This window comes from Gouania willdenowi, chromosome 21 (genome assembly GCF_900634775.1).
Source record: "Gouania willdenowi chromosome 21, fGouWil2.1, whole genome shotgun sequence".
NCBI lineage: Eukaryota > Metazoa > Chordata > Actinopteri > Blenniiformes > Gobiesocidae > Gouania > Gouania willdenowi.
This window is the reverse complement of record NC_041064.1, coordinates 33,906,156-33,923,266: the sequence shown is the minus strand read 5'-3', so window position 1 is coordinate 33,923,266 and position 17,111 is coordinate 33,906,156. Positions and strand designations below refer to the sequence as shown.

Below are 17,111 nucleotides of genomic sequence, written 5' to 3'. Positions count from 1 at the left end.
CTAAAGAGCTGTAGTATCTTCACCAACCAAGACCTCGTCTTTGCTGCAGCCATGGTCCAATACCCGAGAGAATAGTTTCATCTTCTGAAAGGTTCCTCCTTTCACACCACAGAACTTCTCTCATCAGAATCCCATCAGTGGTACAGCCGGCCACAGGGAAACATGTCAGAAGATGGAACTTCTGAAAACAAGCTGGCAGGAATTCACAGTGGATGCAGAGAGAACAACCGCCAGTCTCCCAGCCCCAGATACCATGGAATAGATGCACACGCACCAACCCAGACCTCGTACTGTTGAGGGTAGTGAGGAAAACCATCCTACGTGGAGGATACATCCCAGGCTAGGATGGAGAGTGTAACCACCTCCTGCTTGGCCACCAGCAGGGCCACCTCAAGGGCAGAATGGATCTGACTTCTAGAAAAGCTAAATGCCACTCATAGGGCAAGATGGACGGAGGTCAATGAGTCAATTGACTTCATCCATTCCAGCCAAGGTTCTCCGTATCTCCACACAAGTCGTTGTCTTCTCTGTGGCTGAGTACTGTAGCTCAGCCTGGAGCAGGAGGCCATTGAGAATTATATTTTCTTGCTTTCATGGTATACTGTATGGGTCTTAAGGCAATTAAATGTCAGGCTGACACAAGGAATGCTCACATGTTTCCCTATTTAGGTTTGTGCAGATATTTGTGCTAGTGGCACCAGAAAGGTGCAAGATAGCTCTGTACAAGGTTTCTGTGTTTTCCATGATGTAATACTTTTGTATAATCCTCTGTAAACATTTGCCTGTCTAGGACTGTCCTAGCCGAGCTCTTCTTAGAATGTATATCCTGTGATGCTGCTCTCCTTTGTTGTTAGAACAAACTAAAATTCATTCAAAGACACTTGTGTTGACTCTGACTTTCTTTTCACAAACCTTGGGTTTAATGACTTGGCTCATTTTTCAGCCACAACTCGGTGTCAGAAATGGGATCTCAGGTGGATTCCCCGGGGACCCGGAGTTTGGGGATTGGCCATCTGAGATTGATTAAAAATAATCTCACCTCTTCACTCGTTCAGAGACACCAAGAAGGTAGATGTCATCATCAACAGTGCCCTCAGGATTGTGACCGGCTGTCTAAAACCCACCCCCATGTACTACCTACCAGCCCTGGCAGGAACCGCACCCGCTGGACTACGACAAAAAGCACAACTACAGAACCGGCACCTCCAAGCAAGTTTCAGTCGGCAGCTTGGAAGCGAGAGTGGGAGTCAGCAGATGAACACGCTCACACCAATACATCCAGGACCCTGGAGACGGTGTAGAGGAGAACAGCTATCTCACCAACAATGGATCCTGAACAGATTCAGGAAGCAAGGAGACCTCTAAAACCTGCAGGAATGCTGCTCTCCAGGATAGAGTCAGCCACAAGGATTGGATATGAACCATCTCCATCCATGACTCTGTCGCTGGTTGACTAATTCACCTTTATTGGCTCATTTTTCTGACCAATTCTGACAAAGAGCAGCAAACAAAAACTGCAGTACTGGAGATCCGTATTCGGGTATTTTTCAAGCTCTTATTTTGAAACTGAGACAAAGCTGTTTAACCTTTGATTGGTCCATTTTCCATCAACGTCTGAAGAGTATCAAGAAGAGTTCGTCATTTTGCAAAAAATGAGCTGAGATTTGAAATCATCTCTTCGCGAAGCCAAAATCTGTTTTGGTGAAACACTGACACCTGCTGGTAAAAACTGGTTCAATATTTCTGATTTTGTGGCAGAAAGTTAAACTCCACAGATGTTAAACAGCAGAAGCAAACTAGTCCATCAGAGCCAATCAGCGAAGAGCTTTCAAATCACCTGACAGCAAGATGGCTGACCAGATGAGACAGAAGATACCGTTTATATGAATGTTTACAGTTAAATTGATCATTTGTCATGTTCTTGTGTATGATGTTACTTTAATGATATAAATATAATGGCACATTTAATATATTTATATTCATATTTGTGTTTTTACTACACTTTAGATGTTTTATGTTAAATAAATGTACTGTTGTTTACTATTGTCATAAATTTGGCCTGATTCAATGTTAAAACAGGTGGTGAGGAGAAGAAAAAAGAAAGGATTTTTTAAATAAAGGTTAACTGATTAATTTACCATATGCTTGTCAAAATCACTCAACTTTGATTGGACCACATCATCTCAAGTAAATAGTTAAAAACAGATTTTTTTCTGTTTCTGTTTTACGGTTTGAACACAGCTTGAGTGTGTGTGTGTGTGTGTGTGTGTGTGAAGTGTGTTTTCACCTCTTTGGCTCTCTGCACACCATCACTGGGAGCGTTCCTGATCTGTGGAGACGACTTGGTGTTGATCTTATCGTAGAGCTGAAAAAACAAACAAATCCGCAGGACAATCAGCAGGAGGAGTATTGATCAATCACAGGAGGAGATATTAAATAATGATATTAAACTAAAACCATCAACTTTTCTCCAAGTTGCTCTCCAGCAGGAGGTGAAAACCACCAAGAGGATCATTGGTGTAACTTTCCCACCATAGAAACCAACCACAGACCCTGGATCAGAACAGCAGAGCTGGGAGAGTTTCATTCATTAATTTAAATGTTTCCATTGTTATAATTATACAATTATTGTCACAATTGGGTTTTTTTTAAAAGTTGTTATTATTATTACCATTATTATCGACTAATTTTTTTTTAACCTTATTTATAGTCCTGTAATCTGCCAACCGGTCCTTTAAATGATTAAAGTCCTGTCAGCATTGATGAAAGTAAAACTACTCCCCTACTGTACTTAAGTAGGTTTTTAAATGTACTTTTTTTAGCGTTTACTTTGGTGAAGACATTTTACTACTTTCTACCTGGAACTGCATAATGAAAAATGTTGTGTTACTGTCATTGACTTTACAAAACATGATAGATGAGACAAAAGTAATTAAAAAAGAGAAGATGGAAAAGCTGCGTTGCCAGGTTAGGTTTATAGAAAAAAAAAAAAAAAACAGTTTAAGAGCCATTTTGGTGAAATCAGGAATAAACAACCAAACTGATGTTATTCACTCATGGACTTAAAGAGCCTGTAATACAAAGCTAGATTACCCCTTATCGCGCTAACTTCCCAGATTTAATCAGTGTGTGCTGTCCCATGAAGCTCGCTAACGTCTTACGGAGCTAAATCCCCATGGTAACTTAGGCTGAACGACTAGCCTGGTCTGGACCAAGTTTTGCTCTGGTTCGGATCTGAGCGAGTACAAAAGTCCCGCCTCCTGACCAATCAGTTCTCTTAGAAAACGACCTGTTCAATCAAAGGACGATCATTGTGAACACGTCTCTGTGTTGATCTGATGTGACGCTGACATGAGAGAGAATATTTATCCTTTCATTTACCGACGACATCCTATAGGAAACATATTGTTTTTTTATCTGATGGACTGATAAAGTAAAATAAGTCAGCTGATAAAGCCTGCGGGCATCGGGCGCTTTCAGACAAATAAATTAATTAATTCATGAATGTATTCTGGGGTAGTGCAGAGAGCCTCAGTCCTGTATATAATATAAAATATAAATATATTCCACCTTGTGATGTAGGCTGATCTGCATGAACGCAGCATCAGAGCCACAGACAAGGTAAAGTGAAAGTGAAACTGACGAGAGTGTCTGTTTATTCTCTGTTTATAATGATCTCACCAATTTATTCATTAACACTCATCAATTCCTGCATTAATTACTTCCTGTTTTAACTGCAGCAACAGAGTTTTTTTTATTTTAATTCTTCATATTTTTAAATAATTATTTCTCAATTGAGATGTAAATTACTCTCCAGTTTTTCTGTAATAGTAATTGCATAATATTAACCTCTGTCTCAAGAGCGTGCACGTAGCCAGGCTGAAATCAACACGCTTAATTTAGCAAGTTGTAATCGAGATTCGTAGGACAGCTTCTGTCTGGTGGACAATGTTTGGTTAGAAGAAGCCCACTAATGGAGATAAATCCAGGATATAATCATCTAGCTTCGTAGTACAGGCCAAAAGAGTTCACTGTTAAAAGTGTTGCTAAATGCTAAATGAAAGCTCCGTTTGTTAGCACAGGCTACATACCTGAGCTAACGACACCTCTGTTTACATCTGGTAATATTTTAAAGCAAATGATTCTGTGTGAGAGGATTACAGGCCTTAAAAACAAGGTTTGGTTGGTCAAAAATAGTTGAAAAGTGAAATGAGATGATGATACTGTAACTCATGAATCAATAGTTTAACTAAAGCAAAAGTATAGAGTCATAAACCTAAAAATATTGTCCCTGAGATGAGCTGACTGAGTAGTGTGACATTCTATGCCAGACATGGCTCTGGGGCCAAAAATACACAAAATGACTCCAAAACACAGAAGACGACAAAAATACTGGCAAATAAATGGCAAAAAAAACACAAAATGACAGAACCTACAAAATGACAACAAAAATCCAAACAAAATGAAATATAATACACAGAAAAACACAAATATACAAAATGAAATATAATACACAGAAAAACACAAGTATAAACCAAAATACACAAAATGAAACTAAAAACATAGAAAATTATAAATGACAAACAAAAAATACAGAAAAAATTAAATAAATCCACAAAACAATAAAACACAATGAAAAAATACAAAAATTAATTCAATAATAAACAAAATGACAAATTTTTTTTGCTCTTTTTTATTTTTCCAATTGGTCATTATTATCCTATTCTAATGCCCTCGTATTGGACAAGCCCATTATTGTGGCCCACACTGTAATAATAGTTGCCCATCTCTGTTCTACACTGTGAACACTGATAAAATATATTCAAAGATTTTTGTCATCAGTCGAGAGTATTTACAACAGACCTTGTTAAAGTAAAACATTTTTTTTACATATCGACTTTTATTTGAGTAAGAAGTTGAGTAAATACTTTTACAAAGTGCTGTGACTGAGTCCTAATTCAGAACAAAGATTCAATTCTTTATGTCTGATTGTTCATCAACAGACCAGCTGTCGTCTGAAGTGTGTGTGTGTGTGTGTGTGTATCAATGAGAGCAAATCAAATCTGTATATTTTTGTGCACTGCCAATAAAGAATCATTTATTTCCAGGGTTGATGTTCCCACAGAAAGGAGCTGTTCTCTCAGTGACAGACAGCAGGGCTCTGTTGATGGGAATCACAGCTGACTAATGGAGCCAGTGTGGGCGTCGTTACACAGACATAGGCTGACCCTGAGAGTGGAGAAACAAAAGCTGCAGCTGGAGCTTCAATGCAGCAGTCACACCACAATGGACACCATGATCATGACAAACACACAGTGAAAATGTGCTTTTTCCCCCTCAACAAGAGGGTTTTTAATCAGTTCCACTGTTAAATATGATCTACTACACACCAGATTGTTATGGTTTCTTTGTTTTAGATCACCTGACAGCAAGATGGCGGACCAGCTTCAGTAACTTTTTAATTTTTTAAATCAAAAAATTTGATGAAAGGGAGATAAAAAAAATTGTAATATAGTGTAAGTGCTAATTTGTCATGTTTGATCTACACGTTTCTTCGATCTGCAACAACCTGACACATTAATAATGTTCACTGAACAACACACACACACACACACACGCACGCACACAGGTTGTGATTTTACGACAACATAAACAGCAGCAGAAGCCTGAGGCGTTCTGTCTGAGTTCATATGTGTTCACCGTCCTCACCGCAGCGCTGTCGACATGTCTCTGCTTCTGTAAAGCCTAACGCCAAGAGCCTATTGTGCAGCATGCGACTAAACAAATCTGCAAAAACAAGACGTGTGCAACGTTGCACAAAGACAGAAAGAGTCACAGAGGGGCCATTCCATGTCATTTCAACACATCCCACGCACTTCAATCTCAAAGATTTCTGGAAATTTTATTCAGTTTGTTCCGTGATTATTCAGTTTGCACACTAATTTAGTGAGGGGGGTATGTGTGAAATAATCCAAAGTTAGAGTCCAAAATAATGAGGAAATCGCATAAAGAAAATCTGCTTTATATCCCAAGAAAGAGATTATATTTCTTTCTTACATTCCCACATACAGTTATTGGCCAAAAAAAATAGTAAAAATATATATATATATACAGTATATTAGATATACAGTATATACTGTATATGCATATGTGACTAATCATTAGTGATGTGAACAGTCTATGTTCTTAGCTCAAAGCTGATGAAATTACAAGAAGCTGAGGAATATGCTAAGTTGTTTTTACTGAAGGCTCAAACATACGGTGGCCCAGAACGGCCAACAACACAACACACCACCAAAAGTGACAACACAACAGAAATAGGGGGAGTTATTTTCAAAATGAAATACTCCATGTTCAAGACGGACTGACAGAGGTTCCCCTGGAGGAAAACACCGACCTTCCACAGCCTCCAGCTGGCCCATTTCAGACTCTATCCGAAAACCAGACCTTTTCATTGATACCACGCTTGGCCCTCTCTGAGCACTTTTAAAATTGTATTAAAAGTGCTCGGACAGGGCCAAGCGTGGAACTAACGGAGAGTTCTGATCCTCGCGAGTTCAAATATGTGCTTGGTTTTCTGATAGAGTCTGAAATAGGCCAGCCGGAGGCTCCGGAAGGTCTGTGTTTTCCTCCAAAGTAACCTCTATTCATCCGCCTTGGACACAGAGTATTTTATTTTGAAAATATACTTCCCTATTTCCTTTGTGTTGTGACTTTTGCCATTGTGTTGTGGCTCTTTGTTCCAAAATCCAAATCAACCTTTTTACAATTTTGAGGGGTTAGCATGTGTCCACCAGATAGGATGTATAGCAGATGTTTTTATATATTCTGAGAGAGAAGGTGGAGCTGTATTAATATACCATATTTCAGTTTCCTATGTGATGTAGTTCCTGAGATATTCATAACACCACGATTGTGGTTGGTGCGGGCTAAAAGCTTAGTGATTTTTGAACCGTTCTGCGTTTAAAACAGTTTAGGCAGAAAAAAATGTGCACGTGTTGAAAAGTTTTACCTCAACGAGGCTCTCAGATCTATGGACACAGATCAGATAGTGGAGCCCAGAGTTCACAGTAAACATGGTGATGCTGCTTTTAGTTGTTATGCTGCAAAGAAGTGGAACAAACTGCCAGCAGAGCTGAAGTCAGCATCCAATGTGAACATTTTTAAATCAAAGTTAAAGGCACTTTTTTTCTCTACTGCATATGATTGAGAGAGAGATTTTTTGTCATGTTGTTGATGTAATGATGATTTTACTGATGATTTTAATTGATTTTACTGATGATTTTAAATGTTCTTATTGATTTAAATGTTCTTATTGATTTTAAACAATTGAATGTTTTATCATGTAAAGCACATTGAGTTGCCTTGAGTATGAAATGCGCTATATAAATAAATTTGCCTTGCCTTGCCTTGCCTTACGAAGGATGAGAAATCAGACTAAATCAGAAAAATCAAGGCATTATTTTAAAGAAAAAGTGAAATGTTATCTCACACTGCAGTCCCCAAGAAAAAAAATCAATAGAAGTCAGATTATTATACCTGAAAATAGTAAGAACTGCTACAAAATATACTAAGTACAACATTAACACTCAAACATGCCACATGTAGTAAAATGAGACTTATTTGTTGTAAGAATGAAGTGAAAACACTTCTTTGCATCCGTCTATGGCAAATGTGTCAAACTCAAGGCCCGGGGGCCAAATCTGGCCCTTTAGAGCATCACATTCGGACAACTCGAGAAAGTAAAAATCATTGGAAAAAACATGAAACGTTTTGTAAATGTAAGATATCTCAGCCCCTCCAAATACAAAAAAATCTATTAAAATCCACATTATTTTTCACATGACGGCAGACATTTAAATGTCAAATTGTTGAAAGAACACAAAATTTTCCTCCAATTATTCTATGAAATGTCCCCAAATTCCCAAAATCAGGGACATTTTAGTGAAGATCCTGCAGGGATTGATATACTTTATCATTTATGTATCATTTATATGTGGAAGTGCAAACCAGGGCACATTACTATTGAATTTGCTCTTTTTCCCACACAAAATCTGTGGCCCACTTAAGGACAAACTGGGCCGTATTTGGCCCCTGAACTAAAATGAGTTTGACACCCCTGGTCTAAATCCCACAATGCAATGCGTGAAACCTTTCCAACAACCGTAGTGTTTACAGTGGAGATCAAAACAAACTTTCAAGCAACAATTTCAACCTTTTAAATCTTTTTTTTAAGGCAAATAATCTTGGCTTTACTGATCTATGATGCCTTCTCAATGTCTTTATCTGATAAATGATCATCTCCTGCAGCATTAAGGTAAATTCTGAGTGAAATCTTGATAAACAATCCTCAGAAGAAAATATGGAAGACGACAAACTCACCTAAAAGATGATGTTTGCGCTGAATTACCGACTCCACACAAAACACGTTGATGTTTAGAGGCTATAAAGTGTGATATTCCGTTATTATCGTGTGCATCATTCTGGTGCACACACAGCAGTGAGGGAGGCGGAGTCTGTTGTGAGTGGCACTGAAGGAGCCACAATAGAAGACATTGTCTGATTCCCTCACTGCTTTGGCAGTGGAGGGAAACTGGGATAAACGGAGAAATCTGCAGCTCAATTACTCATTACTGCAGAGTGATAAAGTATTCCCACCAGGGAGGTCACGGAACAAGATGGCAGAATGATATAAAGCAGGGATGACTATTGATAACAGCGGGGGCCACAAAAATGTGATCCAGGGCCACATTATCAACATTCATATCAGTATTTACAAAATGTACTAATCTGAGAAATAACACAGGAAACAACAAAGACATTTCTCTGTATGTCTGTTGTTTTGTGTGATTTTGGAGTCATTTAGTGTTTTTGTTTTGCATATTTTTCTGTTAATTTTTGTTTATTTTGGTAACTGTTTTGGGTATTTTTCAGTTATTTTGGATTTCTATAGTAATTTTGTGTCTTTTCGTCATCGTTTTGTATTTTTTCCTGATATTTTTGTAGTTTTGTGTACTTTTATTATCCTTTTGTGGAGTATTTTTTATGTAACTGTATATTTTTGGCAGTCATTTCTGTGATCTTGCTTAACCTTTTGTTTATTGTTGTTATTTTTGTAGTCGTTTTGTGTGTTTGGAGTATTTTTGTGTAACTCTGTAGTCATTTTGAGTGTTTTCGTTGTCGTTTTGTATATTTTTCTGCCATTTTTGTAGTTGCTTGGCGTAATTTTCTTATCGTTTTGTGGATTTTTCCATAGTTTTGTTTGTTTTTACAGTCATTTTGTGTATTTTTATGTAATTTTGTATGTTTTGGCAGTAATTTCTGTTTATCTTGGTTATCCTTTTATATATTGTTCTAATATTTTTGTGTTTTTTTGTAGTTGTTTTGGGAGTAATTTAGTGTAATTTTGTTGTTGTTTTGTGCGTTAAATCATACACATGTTTTGATTCACATAAAGTTTAGCTAAGACACTAACAGACTTATTCACAGCCTCCTATTGGTGTGATTTACTTCCCTTTTAATACCTGATGAGGCCAAGCTAACACTGCCCCCTGCTGGCAGAATAAACTAGGGTATAAAGCATCCATCCATCCATTTTCTTACCCGCTTATTCCCGTTTTTAACAGGGTCGCGGGGGTCTGCCGGTGCCAATCTCCGGCTCTCATAGGGCGCTTGGCGGGGGTACACCCTGGACAGGGCGCCAGTCCATCACAGGGCAACACAGACACAGACAACTCTCACTCTCTCATTCACTCCTATGGGCAATTTAGAGACTCCAATCAACCTTACAGTCATGTTTTTGGATTGTGGGAGGAAGCCGGAGTACCCGGAGGAAACCCACGCAGCACGGGGAGAACATGCAAACTCCACACAGAAAGGACCCAAGTGTCCACCCCAGGGCTTGAACCCAGGACCTTCTTGCTGTGAGGCGGACGTGCTAACCACTAAGCCACCGTGCGCCCTGGGTATAAAGCAATATTACATTAAGTTTTTTTATCTGACCCTAAGAAATAATGAGGGGTCCCAAGATGAAATGATTGATGATGTCACACTTGTATTGTGTGTGTGTTGAGAGTGTGATGCTTACATCCAGCAGTGTGTGTAGATGCTGGTCCTGGAAAACGCTGTGGAGGAAATCTAGATCCTTTTCACTGCAGTCGGTCAGAGCGTGGATCTCCTCTAAACTGTCCAACACCTGCGACACGGCACCTAATACACACACACACACACACACACACAGCAGTTCAACAGCGGCCTCAGGGACACACACACACAACCGAGGACCAACGCATACGTACGTTCTGCTGCGAGCAGTCCTGACAGGAAGGCAGCATGAACACACAGACAAACAGGTGAACACCATGAAAACAACACACTGATAAAATAACTCTGAGAGGAAGTCAAACACGGGCAATAAAACACGTGTGTTAAACTAAAGGCTTGGGGCTTGTATTCAAACCGGCCCACAGCATCGTTTACACAAGTGGTTCTCAATCTTTTCAGTCCACGACCCCCAAAATAAAGGTCCCAGAGACCAGGCACCCCCACTGTAGCTGAAGGTGGTTGAACACAAACATGAACATTGAAGAACAGTCATGTGGAGACAGGACCATCTATAAGGGGGAATAAAGGGGAGAGATTTTTGGGGTCCATTCATAAAGTCAGTAAAATGATGGTCCATTGTTCTATGAATCTGTGATAACCACATTTATTTATTCATCTGAATAATATCCAGTTATTCATGAAGTTTATTATTATTTATGCCTTAGTAGATATAAATAGTCATATTAAAGATGTAAATCTTTGTTTTAATGAGAAAAAGAATGGGTTAAAAGTGAAATGGGATTGTAGAAACCACTGAAATTGATTAAAGATAGACAGAAAAAGTGGTAAAAAGGGTTCAAAGTGTCAATATTGGCTTAAAAGTGGCAAAAATGAGGGGAAAAGTAGGAACAAATAGTTTAAACTGGCAAATAATGGGCACGACAAATTGTGAATGTGGTTAAAATGTCCAAAATAGGCATGAAATATGGTGGAAAAACGGTGAAAAGGTTTAGAAGTGCAGAAAACATCTTGAAAGTGGAAAGAAATAGCAGAAAAGCATTGAAATGTTATGGAGAAGTGTCAGAAATGGGAGTAATGTAGCAAAAATACATTAAAAGGAGCAAAAATATGGCAAGAAAAAGTGATGAAAATAGGTTCAAATATGGCAAGTTTGGTGTAGTTGCAGAAAAATGGTAAAAATAAGCAAAAATGGGCTCAAATTGTTGAAAAAATATTCCTAATTTCATGAAGGTATCTGGTGACCCCCTCCAAGTGTCTTATGTCCTGACCCCAAGGTTGAGAACCCCTGATTGACAGCATAAATAAAAACCCACACATTTTAAAACTTTAAAATAAATCATTTTTAAAAACCTCCTCATTCTGGTGTGTGTTCTGTTTCAGGGACTGCACACGTTAGGTAACATTCATGTTCTTCTTGCTTTAGTACATCATCCTGGACTAAAAGGTCCTACCTGAGGACGTTGGGTCTTCAGAGAAGTCCTGCATCTCCTCTGGGGGGTCGCCATAGAAGGAGTTAAATTTATGGCTGGAAACGGCGGCCAGGACGGCTCCCTGTCAAATCACACCAGAGTCAGAGGGTGTGTGTGTGTGTGTGTGTGTGTGTGTGTGTGTGTGTACCTTGAGCTTCCTCCTGGCGTTGAACTTCCTCAGCTGCTCCACAGTCTCTGGCAGGTGGATCTTGTAGGCGTACCTGTCCCTCTCCTTACAGACCAAACACACACACACACACACACACACACACACACACACACACACACACACACACACACACACACACACACACACACACACACACACACACACACACACACACACACACACACACACACACACACACACACACACACACAGTGTGGACTAAGGGTGTAAGAAAAAACTGATTTTGCAAAATATCTCAATATTTCACCACAGGATTATCATATCAATCCAAAAAAATGTACAAATTGAATTAAAGTTAGTTACTTGTTCGTGCAAGTTTAAAAATTTTGTAAAAAAAAAAAATTGTATTTAATATAATTTTTTACTTTTAAAGGTGAAATTTGTAATTATTGATATCACGATATATCGTGACGTATATTGTATTGTTTAGTATCGGGATATATCGCATCATGACATGCAAATCATGAATGTTATCATTAGATTCATGGCAATGCACACCTCATGTAAAAAGCTGCGGTGAATCAGATAATACACTCCGCCCATTTTTCAGATGCATAACCCAGCACTGGCTGATGATAGGCTAGATATGTATATTAGGGATGTAACAATTCACTCAACTCCCGATACGATTCACAATACTGGGTTCACGACACAGTTCTCTCACAATTTATTTCACAAAATGAGACTGGAGACAAATGATGATATAAAATATTCCTTTATTTTTTTCGTGAAAAAACTAGAAAATACTGTACTATTTTCCTTTGATTTTTCATTGTCAAAAGAATCCCTTGATAAACTATTCAAAATAATACAATTTAACTAAAAATAAATCTTGAATGAAATAAATAAAGGAATAATACAAATGAAGAAGAGGCCTATTAATTTAAATTCCGGTTCTATAATAAACAATGCAAAACTGCATAATAGTTCTTTTTCTTTTTAAAAGTGCAATTGAAAATACATTTTGTGCCTTAACAATTGGACTTTAAAAAAAAAAAACAGTCATTGCACTGTATTTTCATCAGATATTTGTTTGGACCAGCAGAGGGTGCTGGTAACCCAGTGGTCGGTTGGCATGTAGTTATTCTAGCAGTGAAGAAGAGATGCTTTTACAGATATTCACGTAACATTACAGACATTCTTTCGGTGCTAAAGGGGTAAGGAATCATTTATGAATATGTTTAAGAGTAGAAGGCGGCCAGAAAGAAAGTCGTTGCAGATTCCGCCCGACGCCTACAATTCTGGACAAGAGAAGGATAAATAGATAGCGCCCTCTGCTGTTTAAAAAAAGTACTGCGATTCAATTTTTAACAGTATCGATGTGAACTGTGATACCTATGAATCGATTTTTTACTGCCTTACGATTAATCGTTACATCCCTAATATATATACAATAATACAACTTCAGCCAACCACGTACACATACTTTTCTCGGCAGCTAAAAACATGGCTTCTTGACCACCAATTATCAGGATCAGAAAGGATTTTATTCACAGAATACAGTTTAACACAGCACAAGGAATTTAACTTGGCAGTTGGTGCGAAGAGCACGCGTACCAACACACCAGGGGCAGCCATCTGCGGCACCATGATGTTCAGATGAAAAATGGTTAAACAGGAGGAAAGGAGACTTTATTTTATTATTATTCTATTTTATTATGATTTTTGTACATTGTTTCTCTTGTGTTATGTATGGATTAACTATTTTGTTTGAACTGTGTTCCAGTTGTAATATATATGAGAGATATTTTCCCAAAACATGAATGTGAGGCTATATTCAGTGTCAGATTGCTATCCATGTTGCTATCTCATGTGAATTCCTTGTTTTCCTGTGATCGTAGATAGTGATAGAAAAGTCTGACCTTGAGCCAGGGGTGGTTGAGAGCCTCGTAGACGGTGATCCTCTCAGCTGGATCCAACATCAGCATCCTCCTCACCAGATCCTTTGCACTCTCTGAGATCTGGATCCACTGACGGGGATTCAACTGCACACAGGAAACACACACGCTTACAGGAAGTCTTCATAGTGTGACTTTACTCAATCTACGTTAGGCCTGGTGTGAACTACAGTACAAATAAAAAGAGGAAGGTAACACAAGTCTAAAGAGCGACCATCTTTATTTTTAATTAAAAAAAAAAAGAATTGTAATCACTTTCAACACAGACGTGGCCACACTTTTTGGGCTCAAGAGCTACTTTATATATCCATATCTATAGATTGATTATTAAATTCAAATCAACTTTATTTACAAACAGTAGCACAAATTACAACAATATTAATCTTGTGTGCTTATCAAAATATAAAATTCTGAAAAAAAAACAAACAAATCCACATGAACATGCATCAGCTACAGTAGGGATCTATCTATAATATATTATTATTATTATTAATAAAAAATATTTAAAATTTCCTGAGGATTGTCAATTTGTCAATCAAAGTGTGCTGTGTAAACTGCACGGAAACGAGGCAGCGCGTCTCAAACAGGTATCACTGAGCATCATAGCGTCATGGAGGAGTGCTCCGAAACTACAAAGTTACCCATTCCACGATTGCCAACGTATAAAGCTTCTACTAAAAGACACAAACAAAAATCCAGGTACAAAGCTTGTGGATAAACGTCTTTGTGACCGCAACAGGATTTATCTCTGAGCTACTTTTCAAAGATGGAGGGACTTTCTGATTTTAAAAGGATTCCCAACGGACCAGGATTTGGTGAAATTTCTCATGAACAGGTAATAACATGTTTTAATCACAAGTTATGGCACTCTAACAATAAATGTGTAGTTTTTGTAGTTATGCAACTTTGTTGTGTTTTGCACAAACGTAGAGGCGGAGCTTCTGGTAGATTGGCAGAGGCGGGGGAGGAAGTGGAGCTCTTGAGGGCGGGACATCGAGACGTTCTCTCACAAACTCCGGATGGCAGCTTTTAGCTCAGATACAGTATTTTACTGCATTTTAGATTTATATTTCACAAAGTATAAGTTTAGAAATACAGTTGTTTAAAATCGTGTGTTTTAATTAAAAAAAAGTCTTTTAATTTTTCAGAAATGTCAGGCGACACCGTTGAAACTCCAGGCGACCCCACATTTAGTGGTTCCTGAATGGATTTATTTCTATAGTCCTTATCATTTACGGTCAGCTGACACCTGGGGTGGGACCAAGACTGACATTTTAGACCCATTTTAGAAACACTGACGTCAGGGACGTGTTTGTTGACCTCTGACCTTGTATCTTCCTTTGCAGATGGCTTCAAACAGACGTTCCTTGGTTCCGTAGAAGGGGAGACATCCTGACAGGAGGATGAAGAGGATGACTCCACAGCCCCACACGTCCACAGGCTTCCCGTACGGCTCCCTCTTCACCACCTCTGGAGCCATGAAGTGAGGGGTCCCCACACGGCCTGAAGGACCACACACACACACACGCACAGACACACACACGAGCAGGTCAGGGAGAACCAGGAGGATCGGTTCACCGTTTAATCAACAGCCATCCATCCGTCTGTCTACCCATTATTCATCCATCTATCATCCATCCAGTCACCTGTCCATTGATCATCCATCATCTGTTTCTCCATCCATCCATCATCCATCTGTTGTCCAACCATCAAACATTCATCTACCTATCCGTTAGTTAATTCATCATCCATCTGTACATCATTCATTCGTCCATCCATCCTACCATCTGTCCATCATTCATCCATCAATACATCTGTGCATAAATCCATCATGCATCTGTCTGTCCAATAATCTATCCATCCATCCATCTATCCAACATTCATCCATTCGCCTGTCCATCGATCATCCATAATCTGTTTCTCCATCATCCATCATACAACTGTTGTTCATCCATCAATCATTCATCCATCCATTCACCCATCTTCCATCATCCATCTGTCCATCCATTTGTCTGTCCATTGATCGTCCATCCATCCTAGCATCCATCCATCTATTCCTGAACAGTAATAATATGCTTCTAAAGAGTTGTTATATATAATTTTAATATAATCTTTTGAATCAAGTCATTGTGAGATATCTGTCGATGACATCAACTAACACGGAGATGTTCAATAGTATTTCATTTTTATTCCATTTCTGTGAATAAATAAAAGCTCTTATTAATTCTGTAGTAATGCTCCTGTGAGTCGTACCTCCTGCTACCAGTCCAGACTCTCCCAGTTGGATGGCCACTCCGAATCCTCCCAGTTTCACTGGAGCAGAATTCTCTTTGGACGCCAGCAGCACACAGTGAGGCTGGGGGGGGGGGAGAGAGAGAGAGAGAGAGATTCCTTTTATCACACAAGCTTCAGTATTTATCATTTCTAACATGATCGTACGCTACGATCAGATTTCACGTCAGGTCTGACCTTGTGTACGCAAACCTGAGTGAGTGGATTTGTGCTGCAGCACAGTCAAATCTGACTGACACTGAAAATAAAGTATTAAACAAGCCTCAGTTGTCATTTAAGCATAAGCAGACACATTCAGAATAAATCTAACCGGATTATTAAAACAAAAAAAATAAATTTAAATGCCTACGTTATTACTGATACCACTTTTTTGGTTTTCCTTTTTTAATGGAATACCGTATAACCCTGCTAATAAACGCTGCTGTGCTCTGTCTTGGAGAATGAGGTCCTATTTTCTCCATACAGCACATCACTGAAGGCTGTACGAATATGAAACAGGAACTCATTCATGCTTTTAAATGTAAATAGTTCCTTAAACTTTTACACACGTGCTGCAGTAATCGCTGATGTGATGAATTATAGGTGAAATTGGCTGAAGGCATGATAAACACAGACAAGGGACAACATTTAGTCATTTTAAGGCTTTTTTTTTTTAAAGGTTTTAATCATTAACTTCTTTCAATGTGATATTTATTGCCTCAAGCGCACAAACAATGGAGGCTGATAAACATCATATTGCCGTGTGTCTCCAGGATCTTGTGTTGTGAAGTTGTTCTCAGTGCACACAGGGGGGCAGACGTCTCAGGCTCAGTAGCTGATTCTCTTCCACAGAGCGTTTAAGTGAGCTCCTTAACAGGGTTCCTACAGCTTCAGTCAAATTCATCTAAAGACTTTTTAATGCCATTTGAAATTGGAAACACATCACCACATCAATTATATAGGATTAGGGTATTTTTTCCCCAGAGTCTAGTGGTGGCCCTCAAAATAAACACACAAAAATACATAAAATGTCAGTAAAATACACACACAAAAAAAACTAATAATAAAAAATAAAATGAGCAAAATCACTACAAAAAACACACAAGATGACTACAAAAATAGCCAGAAATCTATGAAACAAAAAAAACAAAAAAAACAAAAGCCATTAAGAAAAAATTCCCCATGTTGTTAAAAGTTACTACTAGCATGACACGTATC

At 38.5% G+C, this 17,111-nt stretch overlaps 1 protein-coding gene across 15 annotated transcripts in view; it reads right to left on the bottom strand.

The window, feature by feature from the left end:
• Window positions 1–17,111, bottom strand: part of LOC114454634 (peripheral plasma membrane protein CASK-like) — a 131,961-nt gene that overhangs the window by 33,003 nt on the left and 81,847 nt on the right. For 10 of the 15 annotated variants that reach the window (XM_028435193.1, XM_028435200.1, XM_028435204.1 and 7 more), the window contains exons 6-13: window positions 15,876–15,978; window positions 14,950–15,125; window positions 13,587–13,709; window positions 11,683–11,766; window positions 11,517–11,616; window positions 10,299–10,316; window positions 10,088–10,209; window positions 2,288–2,365 (exon numbers count right to left, since the gene is read on the bottom strand). In XM_028435193.1, the coding sequence (XP_028290994.1) occupies window positions 2,288–2,365; window positions 10,088–10,209; window positions 10,299–10,316; window positions 11,517–11,616; window positions 11,683–11,766; window positions 13,587–13,709; window positions 14,950–15,125; window positions 15,876–15,978 (804 nt within the window). The remainder of the gene's footprint in view (window positions 1–2,287; window positions 2,366–10,087; window positions 10,210–10,298; window positions 10,317–11,516; window positions 11,617–11,682; window positions 11,767–13,586; window positions 13,710–14,949; window positions 15,126–15,875; window positions 15,979–17,111) is intronic. The other 5 variants (XM_028435207.1, XM_028435194.1, XM_028435197.1 and 2 more) reach the window with 1 other exon arrangement.